The sequence below is a fragment of the Cricetulus griseus genome, chromosome 3 (genome assembly GCF_003668045.3).
Source record: "Cricetulus griseus strain 17A/GY chromosome 3, alternate assembly CriGri-PICRH-1.0, whole genome shotgun sequence".
In the NCBI taxonomy this organism is placed as follows: Eukaryota; Metazoa; Chordata; class Mammalia; order Rodentia; family Cricetidae; genus Cricetulus; species Cricetulus griseus.
This window is the reverse complement of record NC_048596.1, coordinates 244,997,213-245,017,523: the sequence shown is the minus strand read 5'-3', so window position 1 is coordinate 245,017,523 and position 20,311 is coordinate 244,997,213. Positions and strand designations below refer to the sequence as shown.

Below are 20,311 nucleotides of genomic sequence, written 5' to 3'. Positions count from 1 at the left end.
CCCTCTTCTATTCTGTCTACTCTTTCTGTCTCTGTGTCTCTTTACCTATTTTCTCTACCCACCCCACGCCCTTCCCTTTCTTTCTTTTTTTTTTTTGTTTTTTTTGTTTTGTTTTTTGTTTTTGTTTTTTTCGAGACAGGGTTTCTCTGAAGCTTTGGAGCCTATCCTGGCACTCGCTCTGGAGACCAGGCTGGCCCCGAACTCACAGGGATCCGCCTGCCTCTGCCTCCCTAGTGCTGGGATTAAAGGCGTGCGCCACCAACGCCCGGCACGCCCTTCCCTTTCTAATAAAACTACTCACTAAAAACTGTCTGCCTGGCATGTTTATCCCTCTGCGTAGGTCACCCTCGCTTGCCCCGGAATCCTCCAAGGATCCCCTCGAGCTTTATCATAACAACTGGTGCCAAAAGAACAGAAAAGTGAAAAATCCGGTGTGAAAGACACTAGAACAAAATAAAATATTTTTATTACTAGGAATAACTGAGGCAGAGAAAAATTGGTACAAGTAAATCTTGTTAAAATACTCCACATTGCTCAAGTCCCTTTGCTTTGTCAAATCGTTGCACTTGGCTATTCTTTGCCTGATTCTATATGTAATCGATTCACTGCTTCTTTTAATTATTTTTTCCTTTGTTTTTGTTTTTGGAGAGAGTTTCTCTGTGGAGCCCTGATTCTGGAACTTGCTCTGTAGACCAAATTGGCTTAGGTTTGCCCGTCTCTGCCTCCCAAGTGCTGGCTACTATTTTTTAATTAGAGCAGTAAAATTGTTAAATGCTTGGTGCTTGTATTCTCTTAATTTAATTTGCAAGTCCTAAGCAGGACTCCTAGAGGATGGAGGTGGGATTTTTCCCAAACCTATACAATGTATGTTATCATTCAAAGGGATAAATTAATAGACTTTTGAACTGTTTTCCCCTACTTCCGTTTAGCCTATAAAACTCTTCTGATAATGCTGTCAGTATTTTGTGAGAATTGGATTGCATAATACATTAAGATGAGATTGTTCCAAAGCAGTAGTACTACATAAACATATTTGCTTGTTAATATTTGTGCTGGCTAGTTTTATGTCAACTTGACACAAGCTAGAGTCATCATAGAGGAGGAAGCCTCAATTGAGAAAATGCCTTCATTAAGATAGGTCTGTAGGCAAGCCTGAAGGGCATTTTCTTAATTAGTGACTGATGAGAGAGGACCCAAGCTCATTGTGGATGGTGCCATCCCTGGGCTGGTGGTCCTGGCTTCTATAAGAAAACCAGTTGAGCAAGCCATGGGAGCCAATTAATAAGCAGTACTCCTCCTTGTTTTCTGCAACAGGTTTTGCCTCCAGATTCCTGCCTGAGTTCCTGTCCTGACTTTCATCAATGACTAATAAACCCTTTCCTCCCCAAGTTGCTTTGGTAATTATGTTTTATCACAGCAATAGTAACCACAACTAAAACTTTTAATACAGAAATATTTTTATATCAGGTTATTACTTCCAACACACTATCACTATCATGTGTATTAGGATTGCTTTTAATCACTATATGAATATATATGATAATGGCATATCCTTTTGTATTTTGTGGGTGAAATTTTAAAACTTGTTTGAAAAGTTCTTTTGGTCCTTTTCCCCAAGGTGTATTGGCAATTATACCCCAGCTTTTTCCAGTCAAGATGCAGTGTGATTCTAGTTTATGAATTTCCATTCACTTTTTTTTCTACATGCTTAATTTTTCTCAGATACTTCTTACTCAGGAAGTTGCTTCTACTGGTAAAGACAAAAAGTCCTTCTGTCTTTCTATCCTCTCTCCATTTTCTATTTCCTCCTCTTCCTTGTTTTTTCCAGAAAGAGTCTTACCATGTAACCACAGATGGAATTTGCAGTCTTCCAGAGCTAGGTTACTTACTTGTGCTACTGTATATGACTTTGCTGTTAAACTTTTAAATCTAAAGAGTGGGTCCTGAACTTCAATACTTCCTTTTCTTTAAAAGCCTTGAATGCTCAAACTGTTGTCTTCAAAAGCACTAGCTATAAATTTCATCCTGTGCCTAATAGCACTCTGTGGTACCTGGATGATAGGTGTTTACTAAAGATCTTGGAACAAACAATATCTAATATATCTAATGCATGCTATCTATTCAATTATATATAGAGGAAGGTAAAACTTTACTGTTAGGACCTGCATCTAGGCTTGAGAATGAATTTGGCAAAAATGTTTTATAGAACTTATAGGACAAGGCAACTAGACTCTATACACAAATGAAGACCAAAAGAAATAAGAACTTAAAAGTGTTTTTATTCCAAGTGGAGGTACAGACAGGCAATTGTGGGAGATTAAGTTATGTGTGAACTCTAAAGAAAGCTAAACATTGTTTTAGCAAATTTCCAAATTCACTTAGCCTTCAGTACCTGATAGTTTGTTACATAATGATCTCATCTATAGCCTTCTGCTCAAGAATATTTCATTTCTCCTGTTTTAGGGAGAGAATAGGGAGATATTAGACAAAAATAGTTCTTGTGAAAACAAAAAAACAAAACAAACCTAAAAGACCTTGAATTTCTTCCATTGTTCATTTTTAAGTACATGCTAATACTTTATAAATTGAGATTGTATGCAACTAAGTGATGCCAAGTGAAAAGTAAAATAAAGAAAAGTATACAGTTCAGAAAAATTGAAACCAGACATTCAAATATATCCCATTGACAATCAAGTAAGATAGATGGTGTTGATCCCATTTTCAGATGGAGAAAATGATCCCTTTCAGATGACACAGTAGGCACCAAGGGTAGCATTTGAGTCTGAGCAAGCTTCCCACAGAAATGGCTACATTATGATGCTAGGTTCCTTCCCTTTAAAGGAAATTTATTTATCTTTGTGAAATCCTATTAAAGCCTCATGTAAAGGAATACTGAATCCAGAATCCATTTTTAACCCTTGGTTTTAGGACTATGGAGCCAGCAAGAGCCAGGCTAATTTAAGTTACCCATCTTACTATTGAAAAAAAATTGGAAGTACTGTCAACACCTAGCCACAGAATACTAGTTTCTTAGAAAGGAGAAGACAAATAAAAACCAAAGTGAAACAAGAGACATCAAAGGCAACACAGCTAAAACCTAAATACTGATATGCTGGGCCTTCAAGGGACACCATTGTCAATACCTGTGGATGACAAGTAGTTGCCAGGCACAGCGGTCTTTAACAGCTTCCGGGGGAAAAAAAAAAAAAAAAAAACTACCTGGAAGTACACCGTTACTCTCTGCCTCTTTTGTTTGTTTACTGGGTATTGAATCTAGGCCTTCACACTAGCTAAGCAAGTACTGTCTCCCTTTGACCTCTATCCCAACCCCTTCTAATTGAGACAAGGTACTACTAAATTACCAGGGCTATCTTTGTACTCACCCTATAACCCAAAGTTCAAGCTTGTGATCCTGTCCCCCTAAGCCCAGTAAATGCTGACTTTCATTATTTAAAAAAAAATATTTTGTAAATCTAGAAAACATATACAAACAAATTGCCCCTTCAAGTTAGAACTGGGCAACATCCCATTGTTTTTTCACACACCAGATGCAGACTATTAGGTATATGACACTCGTGGAAAAGGAACATGAAACCAAGATCTGTAGTAAAAGAGCCTCTATAGTTGAAAAATATGGTACAAAACTTTTACTGTATTTCAATATATCTCAGCATAATGTAAATATTTTAATGTAAATATTCTACTTCCAATTACCTACTTACCAGCACCTGATCCATTAAGCTCTCACTTCTAGAAGAGGAATATTTTTTTCCAGATTTCCAGTAAGAGCAACACCTCTGAACACTGAATACACCCTGGTAATAAGGTTGTGAGACATACAAGTGGTACAACAAACTTGTACACAAAAAGATTTTTTAAAAAAATACAATAATCCAGGTAAAATCAAAGTCAAGAGCAAACACATGGATCCGATTTGTAAAAAACATGAGCATTTGCTCGGCAATTTACCCGTTTAAAAAGTCTTGACTTTATAAAGCACAACACAACAGGACCATCAAACAGTGCCATAAAAGGTGAAACCACTTTGAATCACAGCTGCTTTTACAGAAGATGTGGGTGGCTCTGAAAAGAGCCTTTGGGTTCTACTTGGCACTCACTACCGTTTATGCTCTTTCTCCGCGGATGCGGCGGGCCAGCTGGATGTCCTTGGGCATAATGGTGACTCGCTTGGCGTGGATGGCGCACAGGTTGGTGTCCTCAAACAGACCCACCAGGTAGGCCTCACTGGCCTCCTGCAGCGCCATGACGGCCGAGCTCTGGAAGCGCAGGTCGGTCTTGAAATCCTGAGCGATCTCGCGCACCAGGCGCTGGAACGGCAGCTTGCGGATCAGTAGCTCGGTGGACTTCTGGTAGCGCCGGATCTCGCGCAGCGCCACGGTGCCGGGTCGGTAGCGGTGAGGCTTCTTTACGCCGCCGGTGGCCGGTGCGCTCTTGCGGGCAGCCTTGGTGGCCAGCTGCTTGCGCGGGGCCTTGCCGCCGGTGGACTTGCGGGCTGTCTGCTTAGTACGAGCCATGACTGTAACAAAGGAAGAAAGGTATAGACTATGATACTTCGACAGTCGTTCTGCATCTTTTATACAATGAGACTATCGGCTATTGGACCCAAGAAGATTCAAATAAACCCGCGCTTTCCCGGGATTGGTCGGTCTATGCTCCTAAATCCTGATTAAAATATGCTTTCAGGTTGTTGAATAAACGTATGCCATCTCCGCCCCTCGGTGCCTCCGCCCCTTTGCTCCTCCGCCCCTTCGCTTCCTGTCTTATGCTTTCATCACTGTAACTGCTGTGGACAGAAATCTTGCACCGAATCTGTATATCCAATAGCCTCAGGATAAAAATATTCAACTCAGGTAGTAATATATCTCAGCATAGGAACTTCACTGAAAAAAAACTTTCATGGGATTGACTAGAGGTACTGTAAGAAGTAAATACTGCTTATCACATCCAAAGTCAATGTTGGATGCCGGGTAGGATTCTCATGGAGGTAACTCCTGTCAGTGAAATCCAAGGGGGAACACAAAACTACGAAGTACGCTTTAATGCTGGGTAACCGTTAGTCATGTCTTTACACTTTGAGATTGATGGCTTTAACAATCAGGTGCTAGTGGATTGTTTTAGTTGAAGTATACTAACGGTTCTCATCCTGGGGTCGACGCCTTAGGAAAACACCTGATGTTTATACTAAGACTCACAAAGTTGTCTCAAGAACGGAAAGGCTCCACAAGTGGGCGAAAGGGCCACAGAAACAGGTTGAGAACAGATAATAGCAAGACAACTCAAAACTATGTAGCAGCTCATTTTCCGGGTAAAAGTGAGTGGCTCTGAAAAGAGCCTTTGTTTTATGTAACTTGCACTAGGGCAGTCCTAGACAAAGATCAGAGAATTATTTTCCCTTGGCCTTGTGGTGGCTCTCGGTCTTCTTGGGCAACAGCACAGCCTGGATGTTGGGCAGGACACCGCCCTGCGCGATGGTCACGCGGCCCAGCAGCTTGTTGAGCTCCTCGTCGTTGCGGATGGCCAGCTGAAGGTGGCGCGGGATGATGCGGGTCTTCTTGTTGTCACGGGCCGCGTTGCCAGCCAGCTCCAGGATCTCGGCCGTCAGGTACTCCAGCACCGCCGCCAGGTACACCGGGGCGCCGGCGCCCACCCGCTCCGAGTAGTTACCCTTGCGGAGCAGACGGTGCACACGGCCGACGGGGAACTGCAGGCCGGCCCGGGAGGAGCGGGTCTTGGCCTTGGCGCGAGCCTTGCCACCCTGCTTGCCGCGTCCAGACATAACTGGCCTTAGATGGTAAGAAGAAAACAGAAGTAAAAAAAGTGTCTCACAATAAGAAACTGGGAACGAGAAACATTTATACCAACTGGAGGGATTCCGCTTGTGTTTTCTCATTGGTTAATATATAATACCCAATAGAAAAGAAGAGTTTGGCTGCATCATTTGCATATGGCGCTTTCTCAGTTTTTTTTTTTTTTCTTCTTCTTCTTTAAATTGCTACTTAAAAAACAAACCAAATTATTGGTCCTGGAAGTTGAACTGTGCTTCTCAGGATTAAGAACCGAGAACTCTTCTTACTTACTTTCCCAACCTTTCTTTGTTTCTTTGTTTCTTTCTTTTTGGTTTTTTGAGTGCCAATAATTGAATTTTTGAATATCATTTTTTTCTCATGATTTTGATATTCTTAAAACCTCTCAAATACAGAGCAGAAGTGTTTCTGAGTTGTCCAGAGCCATTTGTTCTTTTTCATGTTTTAGAATTATGCCTTTGTGACAGTGAAATGCTTCCTCCATTTCATATTTGTGCTAAGAGCATTTCAGGTCTAACTAGAACTTGATCTTGTATAATTCCATTCAAAAGCACCCAATTCTAGGAAACAGAGGTCAAGATGCCCCAGCTAACTTAGCTTCTTCTATTAAACTGTCTCTGAAGTTGCAGAATGAGACACCAGCCTGTGTGTTTTGTCTTTAAAAGCCCCTCATTCTAAATGCTCAGGACTAGGATCCTGAATACCTAAGGAACAAATAATTTCAATTAGCTATAAAGTGTCTGAGTGATCATCCCTGGTGTGTTTCTCATAAGAGGCTGAGTACCTATTCTAAGATTCTATACCAGGGTTTTAGCTTCACAAATTTCAAAAAGAAAAAAAAAAAATATATATATATATATATATATATATATATATATATATATGTTTGTGTGATATGATATATAATATACACATTATTTTTTACATTGGGCAAATTATCCCTAAATTGCCTGATGGAGGACACTGAGAACATGGAGACTATGCTTAGTCTCTGACCCAAAAGTACACAATAAGATGTTAGGCCAATGGGATCCTGAAGTATATGCAGTAAAAATCATTCTTGTCTTGGTGATTGGAGAAAGCTTAGATAGATTTCGATCCATCATTTACCATCAAAGGTAAGACTGAGTGAATGAGACTAAGGACTCGCCTGCTCGTTGGAAAAGCCTTGCCCATCCTTCTGCCAAGCTATTTCCATCACTGTCTTGTTCTTTTTTTTTTTTTTTTACTTGTCCATAATACAAAACATGTTTATCATTTCCAGAACTCACTATTATCCTGCATTCTACTGAATGGACTAAAATGGGAAAAATTGATAAAAGTCTAAAACTTGGACTCCAAAACCCAAATAGAAAAAATCTTAAGCCTCTTTGAATTTCCAAAAAGGCAGCCTGACAGATAAGGCCAAACGAACTGGGAACAGATAACACCCTGCAGCTGTGTCAACATTTCTCTGTCCTGAAGATCAGATGGTTGTCCATTTGTAGTTGTAAAAGTGCCTGCCTAGGACATAATTAACAAACCTGTTTCCTATACAGCTTCCTGTTTAATTGCATCCTGCCTAAACATACAGTTATTGCTTTATCCTATGCAGCCATAAAAGCTTTGTAATCTCAAGACATCCAGTCTTTTGAACTTTCCCTTAAAAAAACCCCTCAACAAAAAAGTAGCACTTTCCTTGTTCCCCAATGGGCAGGGTCCTAGTTGCAACTTGTAATAAAGAAAGCTTTGCTTTTACATTTGGTATGTGGCTCCCTTGGTGGTGGATTTTTGGGGTTCCAAGTTCTGGGCATAACACTGCTACGTATGCATATCCAGCTCCTGAGTGTAACGGCTCATGGGCTGATAACTTAGGCCTCTGAAATACAGTTGTAGATGAATGAACAGTGGAAAACATATAAATTAGCAGTCTGGAAGAATCACAAGAAAGAAAAGTATGTACTGCAAAATCCAGTGTAAGCTAAAAGGTCTATGATTTTTTTTTCACTGTAGACCATGGGAATATAAGAAAAAACAAGTACCTTTTTTTTTTTAAGGGATTAATACATATGTGATCAAGTATATTAAATGAATGATAATAACATGTCTAGTGCTAACTTGTATTTCTTGTGTAAACTTGCCCTGCTTCAGGTTTACAAAAGATATTTGTCAAAATTGAACTTTTATAGTGTTTGTCTTCAGATGACTAAGAAGGGGTTCAAGAAATTTATGTGTTGGACTGGTATTTTCAGAATTATTTCATTACACTGAAGGATTTTTGAGAAGTATGGATTATTTTAGTCAATGGAGAAGAAAAATAAAAGAGATGAATAATGAAACCACAATAAAAGAAATGTTATAAGAATGTATTGTTTTACCCAGGCAGTGGTAGCACATGCCTTTAGTTCCAGCACTCAGGAGGCAGATGCAGGCAGATCTCTGTGAGTTAGAGACCAGCCTGGTCTACAAGACCTAGTTCCAGAACAGCCTCCAAAACCACAGAGAAACCCTGTCTCAAAACTGCTCCTGAAGAAGAAGGAAAAAAGGGGAGAATGTATTGTTTTAAAATAGAGTGATTAGATTATGTTGCCATTAACAATTGCCAACTGGAAAACATTTAGGAAATTGATCATACACACCTTTTGGAGAGAAAAATGCTACTTTTGCTCAATGTAAATAGCAATTCAGGAAGGCAGCTAGGAAATAGGTATGGAAAATATGCTGTTTATCATTGAACCCACAAATCATACCTCTAATATATCCCATAATGGGTTTTCATAACTACATAGAGAATTATCAAAACATAATTTTATTATTTAAAAACTTGTCTCAGTTTGCCTGCCATGTTTGGAAATCACTGGTAGTAGTGAATATTTTAAGTAATGGGCAGGTGGCATATTTTCAATTTAAAATTAAAATCTAAAAAAATAACCACCTGATTCACACACATATAATTTAAGTCATAAGATCAAAAAATACCAAGCAAGTAAGCAATCAAAAAACAAACAAACACCATCATGGGTTCCAGATGTAACTGGGTGAAAAGAATGCTTGTATAATATACATGAAGTCCTGGGTTTGAACGCCAGAACTATATGAACAGATACTAATGGCATATGCCTACATTCCCGGCTAATCCCAACACTTGGCAGGTAGAAGCAAGATGATCAGAAGTTTCATGCCAATCTCATCTACATAGTGAATTCAACTTAATTTAATTTAAAATTTGGCTGACAGATGCTGAAGGCAGAATTGAGAAACCTTCATCTTCCTACCTGCAATTAAACAAAAATAGGGCATCCTTTGGCTCTTGTTTATGCATTTGGCCCCCTATTTCTGCCACCCATTTTGTTGAAAACTTTCCTGATTTTCAAAAAATTGTCATTGTTCCTTCCAGTATGGCATAATATGAAGTAAAACATCAACTAATCACATCTTTCTGTGTGAAAAATAAAATAAAATAAAGAGGAAAAGTGGGCTAGCAAAAAGAAAACAATCTAGAAAATAATCACTACTTTATGAGATCATCCAGAAAATGGTAAATAATACAACCATGTTTTACTTCAAAGGGACATCCTCGAGGTAAGTTTCTTTAACTGCATACTTTGTTTGGGTCTTTTCTCAGTGTTGGGGTTGGGGGTCTATTCTGATAAGAAAATATTTTTAAGACAAAGACTTTAACATCAGTATTTTCTGAGTAGTGGCAGTCTCCTCTCTCTGTCTTTGTCTCTGTCTCTTTCTTGTATGTTTATCTGTCTGTGTATTTCTTGTTTTCGATACAGGACTTCTCTGTATAGCTTCAGCTGTCCTGGAACTTGTTCTGTAGACCAGGTTGCTCTGTAGATCTGCCTGCCTCTGTCTCCAGGCTTTAAAGAACCATGCCACCACTGGGTTTAAAGGATTGATCCACCATGGATTCTGACAGCTCTTGAAGTATTTGCATAGAATACTCAAGAGCCTGGCCTTCATTTCCAAGAAACCATTAAATCAATAAGAAAAGCTAGGGGTCAGTCCAAAATCATGGATTCAAAATACATATTGAAATATTTTCAATGAGTTAATCATTTTGATAAACTTTATTTCCTCACCTCTAATTACATAACCTCAAAGCCAGTGGGGGGAGGTGACTTATTTTTCTGTTCAATAAGTCTTTTGTCTCATCTGGCATTGTCCATTCTTCCTGTTCAATCCTTAGCTAGTCAAAGCCTTTACCAGCTTCTAGATATTTCTTTCAAAGTCTTGGGAGTCCGGGAGTCCAGTTGTCACCATGGTCCTTCTCAGCAAAGGAAATTGGTTAAAGATATTTTTTAACTCTTGTGAATTCCAGGCCCTATTACTGCTCAACCCTGACTATACAAAGCCCAAAATTTCTGGACGCAAGAAAATTTTCTAATTTAGAAAGCTGTGGTTGATTCCTATTGAAGAGCTGAATTAGCTGTTTATATACTAATTTTACACTAGAAACGTAAACTCTGTAACACCTGTAAACTGGAACTCTGACTATCTCAACACCTTAAGGACAACAAGAAATGGCGTCAGGTTTCAGGAAAAGTAAGATTATAGTCTAAAAATTTTGGGCAAAGGCCCAGCTTCAATTGCTTTACATGAACGCTAACCTAAGTGCCACACAGAAAGACACCAATTACAACTCTGTTTTGATAAGTGTGAGTGGCTCTGAAAAGAGCCTTTGGGTTAAGAGAGAGATGGGCGAGCTCACTTGGAGCTGGTGTACTTGGTGACGGCCTTAGTGCCCTCGGACACAGCGTGCTTGGCCAGCTCCCCGGGCAGCAGCAGGCGCACGGCGGTCTGGATCTCCCGGGACGTGATGGTCGAGCGCTTGTTGTAATGCGCCAGGCGAGAAGCCTCGCCCGCGATGCGCTCGAAGATGTCGTTGACGAACGAGTTCATGATGCCCATGGCCTTGGAGGAGATGCCGGTGTCGGGGTGAACCTGCTTCAGCACCTTGTACACGTACACCGAGTAGCTCTCCTTGCGGCTGCGCTTGCGCTTCTTCCCGTCCTTCTTCTGTGCTTTTGTAATAGCTTTCTTAGAACCCTTTTTGGGAGCGGGAGCCGACTTGGAAGGCTCAGGCATCGTTTTCAGACCAAAGCTAAACTATACTACAGTATTACAACGAGAAAAAGAAAGCTGATATGAACTAGAGTGTTTCATTTATAGTCTTGAAATGCAAATGAGGCCGTTAAATTCCTCACTTGTGATTGGACAACAATAAGACTTTGCAAATGAGGGTACCTAAAGTCTTATTTTCTACTGGACGTAAAAGCAAGCTTATTTTGACCAATAGGACAAAACTCTTTTGTGACCAAGCATAATCTACATCTGAATGTTGCTTTTCACTGTTTACATAACTTACATAATGTTTGGACGCGGCACGCAGGGCAGCAAGGCTCGTTCCAAGGTCAAGACCCGCTCGTTCCGGGCCGGCCTGCAGTTCTGCGTGGGCTGTATACACCGCCTCTTCCACAAGGGCAGCTAGTCCCAGCGGGTGGTCTCCGGCGCCCCTATGTACTGTAGTGCCTAACCGCCAAGATCCTGGAGCTGGCTGGCAACGCCGCCTCAGACAAGAAGATGCTCATCATCCCGCGCCACCTGCAGCTGGCTATCTGCAGCGACTAGGAGCTCAAGCTGCTGGGCCAAGTGACCATCGCGCAGGGTGGCGTCCTGCCCAACATTCAGGTGGTGCTGCTGCCAAGAAAATCGAGAGCCACCACAAGCCCAAGAGAAAACAGAGCCAATACCAAACTGGGGAGGTACTGCCAATTTATCTAAAGGCTCTTAGAGCTATCCACGCTTTCACAAAATGAGCTGACAACAAAGATCTAGTCTCCTACTTTTAATCCATGATTGCAGAAACAAATGTTGCCACGCCTAAGTAAAATTTCAAGACCATATTCTGTCGCCAATTTACTCCAAAACAAAATTAACGTATTACGTGTGTGTCTAAAAGTTCTTAAATTCCAAAAGCTATGCAGGCAACGCGTCACCCTATACCCTTGGGATACTTGTCCTTTTAAAGAGCAACAATCCAAATTAGGTTTATAGAATCATAATTTTACCTTAACTCGGAAGTAGTTATAAGGCATTACACATTGTACCGTGGCAAAAAAAAAAAATAAGGCCAGGAAGCGCAGAAAAAATGGAGCATGATCAAGATGCTCAGTCTTCAAATTCTACATAAAACGATCGAAAAAAAAAAAAAGTAATATGAGAGGGTCAGAATGATTTGGCCAATCAGGTACTCCTACGCTGCACATTACTCAGAGTATTATTCAGCCAATGAATTTGTGGCGCGGGACTTTCGAAAAGTTACAAGGCCAATCAGAATGTTTCTAAGTATATTTAAGGGCAAGATTTTCCTTTCTTTGTAACACTTGTGTCTCTTTCCCAACCATGGCTCGTACTAAGCAAACCGCTCGCAAGTCCACCGGCGGCAAGGCTCCGCGCAAGCAGCTGGCTACCAAGGCTGCCCGCAAGAGCGCACCGGCCACCGGGGGCGTGAAGAAGCCCCATCGCTACCGACCCGGCACCGTGGCGCTGCGCGAGATCCGGCGCTACCAGAAGTCCACCGAGCTACTGATCCGCAAGCTGCCGTTCCAGCGCCTGGTGCGCGAGATCGCTCAGGATTTCAAGACCGACCTGCGCTTCCAGAGCTCGGCCGTCATGGCGCTGCAGGAGGCCAGTGAGGCCTACCTGGTGGGTCTGTTTGAGGACACCAACCTGTGCGCCATCCACGCCAAGCGAGTCACCATCATGCCCAAGGACATCCAGCTCGCCCGTCGCATCCGCGGGGAGAGGGCATAATGTTATTGCCCTCAACATTTAAAAAAGGCTCTTTTAAGAGCCACCCAAAATTTCATGTAATAGTGCTGTACCTATGAGTGCGTTCTAACTTATTGTCTTGCTGGATTCTTAATGCCTAGTAACACTGAACTGAATCTAGATAAAATGTTCCATGTCATTACCTGTATCTAATACTGCACATAAACTTGCCAGAAATTCAGGTGAACCCCTTAGCATAGTGTTCCTTGACGCCTCACATTAGAAATGGCAGCAACAATTAGTATTGCTTAATATATAAGCATCTGTAGACACTTCATCTCACTAAGCCCAAAATGAGTATAATTAAATATTTGTCACCCAAAATTCCAAATGTTCTATATCATATCAATCACATGAAGGTTGCTTCTGAGACGGTTTCTCTGTAGCACTGGCTATTCAGGAACTGTTCTGTAGACCTGGCTTGCCTGGAACTCTGAAATCTGATGGCCTCTAATTGATAGGTGTTGGGACTGACTAAAAGCATGGGCCAACACATCTGGCATGAGTTGAATTGTAATTGAGATTATGATCAGGTGAACATAAAATGAAGACCTTCACTATATATGATGCAAATATTGGAAATATAGACTAAAGAAATGAAACAAAAAACAGCCTAAATGACATAAAACAGAATGACTACAATCTTCAAACCCCGTCCAAGGCCTTTTAGAAGTTGGAGATCAGACACTTGGCTTTCATTAACTTCCAGGTAAACTTCCCTCTAAACTTTGGCTTTTTCAAATTATACATGGCCTGCATTCATTTTTGCAGAAGCTCATGTGCATTAAAACTCTGGCACTGGGGTGTAGCTGCTTTCTAGAATGCTTTGGATGGCCATGCCATTATCAGAGAAAGGGGAGAGGAGCACATAGTGATCAATAAAAACAATAAAGTCAGTTAATAAGCAATTTATAGATTTATTCAGTATTGAATAACATCTAAAAAGAGAGTGATCCTTGTGGGAAAAAGTACAATTAAAACAGTGGATCATCAGAGAGAACCCCCAGCAGACAATATTGGTATGAATAAAGTACTGAGAAGAATCCTTAGCTTCATCAGGAGGTTGAAGCAAGCTGATAAGGAATTTGAGGCCTGGCTGGACAGTGAGTTAACATAAGTCAGCATGGGCAACAAAAAGGACATCTTGTCTCAAACAAATGCAAAGGTAGTCAGACTGGATTGTTACTTATAATTATTACTAGATTTCAAAGCATTTTCTACCACTTCAGACTTAAGGATTTTAATAAATTAATTAGCTACCAGCAAATATTACCAGCCAGTCTCATAGCAAACAAATACAATCAATACCTTCTGATAAATAGGTTTGTACCAAAATGGATGATCAAATATAATTTCTTCTTCATCTTCAAAGGTGATTCTGTTTCAGATATAAGGCTGCCTCCAGGTAGACAGGAGAAGCTGTGATAGACTGGCCTTGATTAGATTCTGAACTTGGTCAGAGCTGACATGAAGAGACATGGGTGAGGCAGTAAAACACAAGATATTAATGATTCTCTCTAAACTTCAGGGCCACTTCAGAATTATTGCTTCCTTGGAAAGCGCTAGACACTACCCCAGAGCACATGTTTTTGTTTTCCCTAGACTATTTACTATGAGAAATGTCTAGTTCAAACTGTGCTTTAAATGTAGTTTTTTCCAGATTACAAAGAGTTCATATGAAAAAAGTTAACAAAATATTTTCGCATTACTTATTGAAATATTTGTTTATCCTAGGTTGACAGAATTAAAATATGTTCCAGTTGTTTCTTTTTAATTCTTAATGCAAGATTAGAAAATTTTAATTAAATGTTTCATATAGTTTTGTGGAAAATTATTACTATATAGAAAATAATGATACTGCCTCGACGACCAGAAGCCACCTAATTGAATCCTTAATGTTGCCAAGCCTCCATTCTTAATCTCTAAAATGGAAGTAACAATAACACCCACCTCAAGGTGCCATGCCAAGACTGTTATGAAATAAATGTGTAATAAACAGCTACAGTATTTAGTTTACTACAAATAAGTGACCAGGAAATGCTAGCTCTCAATAGGTGATGTTACCACCAGTCCCTAGTCCCTGATCCCTTCCAAACTACTCCTACTAATGCTGGATGGTGTAATCCTGCATCCATGGTTTTTGTTCATCTGTAGCTAGGATTTCAAATGCAAAGCTATTGTCTATATTTCCTTTCAGTTGGTGTAGCTCAATTGCCTGTTAGCTTTAGGCCTAGGGCATGTAATACTATATCTAATTGTTGAAAATTACAAAATTAGTATGGATGGATATAAGCTTGGAAAAAAAAAAAAGAATGTTACTTCAATGTTTGCCATGTTGGCATAAGAATTATGTTGAACTGAAAATCAGCAAATGCAGGAAAAGTCTGTTTTCCTATAGCCTACCTAAAATCAGAATAAATTTGTCTTGTGAAGGAATCTCCATTCTTATACTTGGACAAGGAGAGCAATTCCTACAACTCTGGATGTGGAAAGGGCAGTGACATGAGGCCTTACTCAGACAACAAGACTGTCAACAGGGTTTGAATATCTGTCTCCTACAAGTTTTCACCAACTGTGTCATCTTTTTCAACTCGAACCCCACTTTCCTGGGCTACCATAATTCATTTGAAGTTGCTCAGTCTAACATCATCTTTGAGCTTCATTCATTTTCTATGAACTCTGTGCTTACAAAATATGAATGAATTTGACTTTTTTTTTTTTTTTTTCATCTGAGCTTTATCAGTTCACAGGTCACCAGGAAACACAAAAGTACAAGTAGGCAATTTAAAAAACATAAACTGAGAAAATAATTTTTCTTAAATAGACCAACTTTTAGGCTTAAGATAAACAGCTGGTCAGACCTAAGCCAGTCACCTATTGGAGCACTTGTGTTGTGAGGAAAAGGGAAAAAAAAAGTAAAGAACATTAAAAAAAAAAAAAAAAGATGGGGGGTTGTAATGTGGCATCTAAAGGCTATGGGTGAGATAATGTTTACCTCTCAAATTAAAGGAAGGTGTTCCATATAAAAGTACAGACACAGGCTGGGTATACAGCTCAATGGGAGATCATTTGTCTGACATACACAAAGTCCTAGTACCAAAATTGAGGAACATTTACAAAAGGAAAAAAAAAATATTTTAAGCAATATTTCCTATATTGGGATCTTTTTTTTTTTTTTTTGAGCTTTGTTGTTCTACTATTATTAATTTCTTTCCTGGTGATGGAACTCAAGGCCTCACTAAAGAAAAGCATGCTGCTTCCACACAGCCTCAGTCTTTAAACACTATTTGTGGTTTTAGTTGAAGTAACATTTTTGTTGTCTGGGTATTTGGTTACTTTGATTTTTGTTTTCCTGGTTTGTGTGTGCCTTTGTTGTTTTGGTTTGGTTTGCTTTGTTTTTGACAGTCTGTCTACATAGCTCTGGCCTTCCTATGAAGCCTTGAATTCTCCAGGTAGATCAGGCTGACCTTGAGCTCACAGAGATCCACCTGCCTTTGACTCCCAAGCGGTGGGATTAAAGGTGTGCACCACCATAACCAGCACGTATTTTTTTGGTGTAGTTGTTTGTTTGTTTTGTTTTGTTTCCAGATAAGATTTTGCTAAGTAGTTCAGTTTGGGTCTACAACTCAAGACCATCCCACTTTAGCTCCCTAAGTGTTGACCTCAAAAATGTGCCACCTCACCCTGTGCTATATTTAGCATCTACAATTATATCCCTGGTTGCTACAACTTGATTCAATTCAGGTCAGTGATGTATTTCCAGTGACAGGAGTTCACATGCCTCAGGGAGGAACTAGGAAACTCCACCAAGGGATGAGGAAATACAGCCTGCACATCTTTTATCTAGGCCCTCCCCTGTAATTTTGCTCTATTCTACCCTTTGGCTCAACAGATTCTGTTTCTACTTTGTGGTGGCTCAGAAGACAAGGCCCCAGTCACCTGACAGCAGGTTACCTCTGCTCCTGTAACTCCGTTCCATCTTTTAACTATTTTTTAAATTTTTAATTGATTTAGTTTTGATTAAGGGTCTCAACTATGTAGCCCTGCCTGGCCTAGAATTCACTAGACTAGGCTTATCTAGAACTCGCAGAGATCCTGCTGCCTGTCTGCAGATGGCTGGGATTCATTTTGCCATCACACCCAGCTCAATTCCATTTTGAATAGAAAATTTCTGATGATCTTAACTGGGCCCAATGACATCAGAAACACTCAGACATTATCTTCATAATTTCAGTTATGAAGTATTAACAGTACATATTTTTAACATTCTTATCATAAACAAAGATGAGAGCAGAGGTCTGAAGTCATTCTGAAGCTGTATTTATCTATATTGTCTCCACAGCCACAGGTGGCTAACCAAAAGCAGGAAATAGTACATATTCTGGACTGAGATTCACTATAAGTAAAAAATACATATATCACAAAGATGCAGTACAAAAACAAAATTGTAAAATATTACCTATCTTATATTCATGTTATATTCAATGACAATATTTTGGATGTAGTGGATTTAAAATGGATTTTACTTGTTTGGTTTTTTTCCTTATGAATGGTGCCAAGAAGCTTTCTTCTGAGTGATATGATAAAAGAGAGCATATTAAACACCAAAAAAAAAAAGGAGGGAGAGAGGGGAGGAAGGAAGGAAGGAAGGAAGGAAAGAAGGAAGGAAGGAAGGAAGGAAGGAAGGAAGGAAGGAAGGAAGGAAGGAAGGGGAAAAAGAAAATAACTGGGCATGGTGGCAAAGACCCAGCTATAGGAGGCTGAAGCAGGAAGGTCATAAATTTCAGGCCAGTCTGGGCTACAGACAGGATGAGACCTATTTCACAAAATAAAAAGTAAAAACAATGGGACACATTTCAGTAGTAGAATACCTGATAGCATGTTCAGTCCCCTGGAGAACTATTAAGGAGGGGTCGGGGTGGAAAAGAATTATTTATCCCTTATTGAAGTCATTTATGTTAACAGTTTACCAATCAATATCTGAATCCTTGCTATGTGTTAAGTACCTTCCACACTAAATAAAGACTGTAAGTCTACCTTAGAAACTACCAGGAAGACCCAAACAGAAACTTGAAATTTAGTCCATCCAAGGAATTTAGCTTATGGCAAACGTGAAACTAAAGCTGGGAAGAATGGAGAGTTCACAGATAATCCCGAGGGCGTGGGGAAAGGGGTATGGGTCTGTTTACTATGTTTGCACTAAAAAAAACTATTTGTTCATTTAAACTGAGGACTCAAAAACACGGAGAAAACTACGTTTTCCTTTCTTGATCTCCTAGCTTTCCCAGGTGATAAACGTTTGGGATACTGAAATTAACACTGGATCCATTTTTGTGGAAATGCGTTTTGGTTTCTAACAGGCATGCTTCCCACCACTATGGGAAATACCAGCAACGATCCAGACTTCAACAAAACCTATTCCGATTTAGTGAAAAACGGGAATCTTAATCACTTTATCTAGGAGAAAAGCTGCGAGTATGAATCTCCAACAGTGAATGAAAACGAAGAGCTTTTATTTGAAACATCCCAACACATCGTCAATAGGTAGCCAGTAATTTATTCCTCGCTTAAATATTTTGGACTGCCCAAAGCATAGCAAGAAACCTCAGTATTTATGCAAGGTCAGTCGTTAAGAGTCGACACACATGTACAACTGAAGCACTTCAGGAAGCTGAGGCACAGACACAAATGGCTGACCAAGGTTGTGACGCAGTTAAGAGTCGAAACATCAACTGTAGAACTTAGGGATGCTGAGGCACACACACACACACACACACACACACACACACACGGCTGACCAAGGTTGTGACGCAGTTAAGTCGACACACATTAACTGAAACACTTCGGGATGCTGAGACACACACACACACACACACACACCCACACACACACACACCCACCCACCCACCCACCCACCCACCCACCCACACACACACACACACACACACACACACACGGCTGACCGAGGTTGTGACGCAGTTTGACCCGCCACTCCCTACTCCCTCTGTAGCAAACAAACTGAAAGTACGATACAGTCCCAAGTCCGGCATAACTGGGCGGGTGGGTCCTTCCCACAGTTGTCAACTTAAATGTCTTTAAGTCACGTCGCTGGCGCCAGCACCAGACCTTCCCCCAAGCTTCTCAACACCGTAGGAAAGAGGCTTTTATCCAGGCCAAGTTAAGGCTTCGGGAGAACACAACACCGACTGGCGCCCAATCAAACTAAGGACTGAAGTGTGGGGCGGGAGGGAGCCAACCCGCAAACAGGGCGGAACTTTCAAACGATCTAGCAAGTCCAACACTGACTAGCGCCTAGGGTTGCTCTTGGCTGTTGACAGCCGCGGAAGGGTGCAACAGTAGTTAGCACCCCCTCTGCTGCCCAGCTCCACCCTAGGTGAAGTAGAACCCCACCCCGGAGAGCGCTGACTGTATTGAATCCCACCCAACCTGCCTCTGCAGAAAGCAAGTGTCACAGCTCTTTAAGTGGGAGTGGTGGCTCTGAAAAGAGCCTTTTGGGTATAAGGAGGACGACCGCCTACTTCTTCTTGGCTGCAACCTTCTTGGGCTTAGCAACCTTGGGCTTGGCAGCCTTTGGTTTCACGGCCTTGGACGCAGTCTTGGCTTTCTTGGGCTTGGCAACCTTAGCCTTCTTTGGACTCTTGGCCACTTTCTTGGTCACGGCAGCCGCTGCGGGCTTCTTCGCCTTCTTCGGGGTCTTCTTGGCGGCTTTCTTGGGTGTGGCAGAACCAGTCGCCTTCTTGGGCTTCTTGGCTGCACCCGCGGGCTTCTTAGCCTTGGCCGCGCCTGCCTTCTTGGCTTTGGGCTTGGCCTCGCCGGAAGCCGCCTTCTTGTTGAGCTTGAAGGAGCCGGAGGCGCCGGTGCCCTTGGTCTGCACCAGGGTGCCCTTGCTCACCAGGCTCTTGAGCCCTAGCTTGATGCGGCTGTTGTTCTTCTCCACGTCGTAGCCGGCGGCGGCCAGAGCCTTCTTGAGCGCGGCCAGGGACACGCCGCTGCGCTCCTTGGAGGCGGCCACAGCCTTGGTGATGAGCTCGGACACCGGGGGTCCGGACGCCTTGCGACGAGCCCCTGCGGGCTTCTTAGCAGCCTTCTTCTTCGCAGGCGTCTTCTCCGCAGGGGGAGCGGCGGCGGGGGCGGCAGGAGCAGTCTCCGACATGATGAGGATCTGAAAACTCAGGAACTAGAGTCAGTACACCGATGGAGTAGCGCGGGCCCGGCTGCCGTATATATAGAGCGCAGGCGCGCGCTGATTGGTGCTCCGGCGGCCTGCCTGGCTGGCAAGCTCAGAGCAGCCGCGCTGCGCCCAACTTGTGTTTGTTACACTTCACAAAAAGGAGAAAATATTAAAATGTCTTGCTCCAAATCTCTCGACTTTGGTCGGGAAAGGATCCGAGAAGCCTCAGGCTTCAGAATATCTGTTTATTTTTTCCTCATTCCCAAAGACAACGTACATAGAAGTCCCTAACTCCCCCAACTCCAAAGGAAGTCCCAGGTAAATAGAGACCACTTTCTGTTTTTCTTCTAAATTACCTGGTCGCTCCTTTGCCCCTGAAAGTTCTTTTTCTCAGGGATTATAGGGCACATGCTTCCCTTAATTTAGGAACAAAAATGAAATGATTTCCGCCTAAATTTTCACGATTATTCTGTTT

The 20,311-nt window shown here is 41.5% G+C and overlaps 4 protein-coding genes and 1 pseudogene across 4 annotated transcripts; 1 reads left to right on the top strand and 4 right to left on the bottom strand.

Annotated features, from left to right (window-relative positions):
* Positions 1 to 3,449: 3,449 nt before the first annotated feature.
* On the bottom strand, positions 3,450 to 4,579 carry LOC100754104 (histone H3). The gene has a single exon (XM_027409513.2). It carries the CDS (start codon positions 4,533 to 4,535, stop codon positions 4,125 to 4,127), a length of 411 nt encoding a protein of 136 aa, XP_027265314.1. The 5' UTR covers positions 4,536 to 4,579; the 3' UTR covers positions 3,450 to 4,124.
* Positions 4,580 to 5,335: 756 nt separating this feature from the next.
* Positions 5,336 to 5,873, bottom strand: LOC100753804 (histone H2A type 1-B). Its single transcript, XM_027409509.2, has one exon. The coding sequence runs from the start codon at positions 5,795 to 5,797 to the stop codon at positions 5,405 to 5,407; it is 393 nt and encodes a 130-aa protein (XP_027265310.1). The 5' UTR covers positions 5,798 to 5,873; the 3' UTR covers positions 5,336 to 5,404.
* A 4,590-nt stretch (positions 5,874 to 10,463) lies between these two features.
* LOC100753502 (histone H2B type 1-B) lies at positions 10,464 to 10,953 on the bottom strand. The gene has a single exon (XM_027409529.2). It carries the CDS (start codon positions 10,896 to 10,898, stop codon positions 10,518 to 10,520), a length of 381 nt encoding a protein of 126 aa, XP_027265330.1. The 5' UTR covers positions 10,899 to 10,953; the 3' UTR covers positions 10,464 to 10,517.
* A 24-nt stretch (positions 10,954 to 10,977) lies between these two features.
* LOC100762429 lies at positions 10,978 to 12,163 on the top strand (annotated as a pseudogene).
* A 6,396-nt stretch (positions 12,164 to 18,559) lies between these two features.
* LOC100752904 (histone H1.2) lies at positions 18,560 to 19,873 on the bottom strand. The gene has a single exon (XM_027409502.2). It carries the CDS (start codon positions 19,816 to 19,818, stop codon positions 19,180 to 19,182), a length of 639 nt encoding a protein of 212 aa, XP_027265303.1. The 5' UTR covers positions 19,819 to 19,873; the 3' UTR covers positions 18,560 to 19,179.
* Between the last annotated feature and the right edge of the window lie 438 nt (positions 19,874 to 20,311).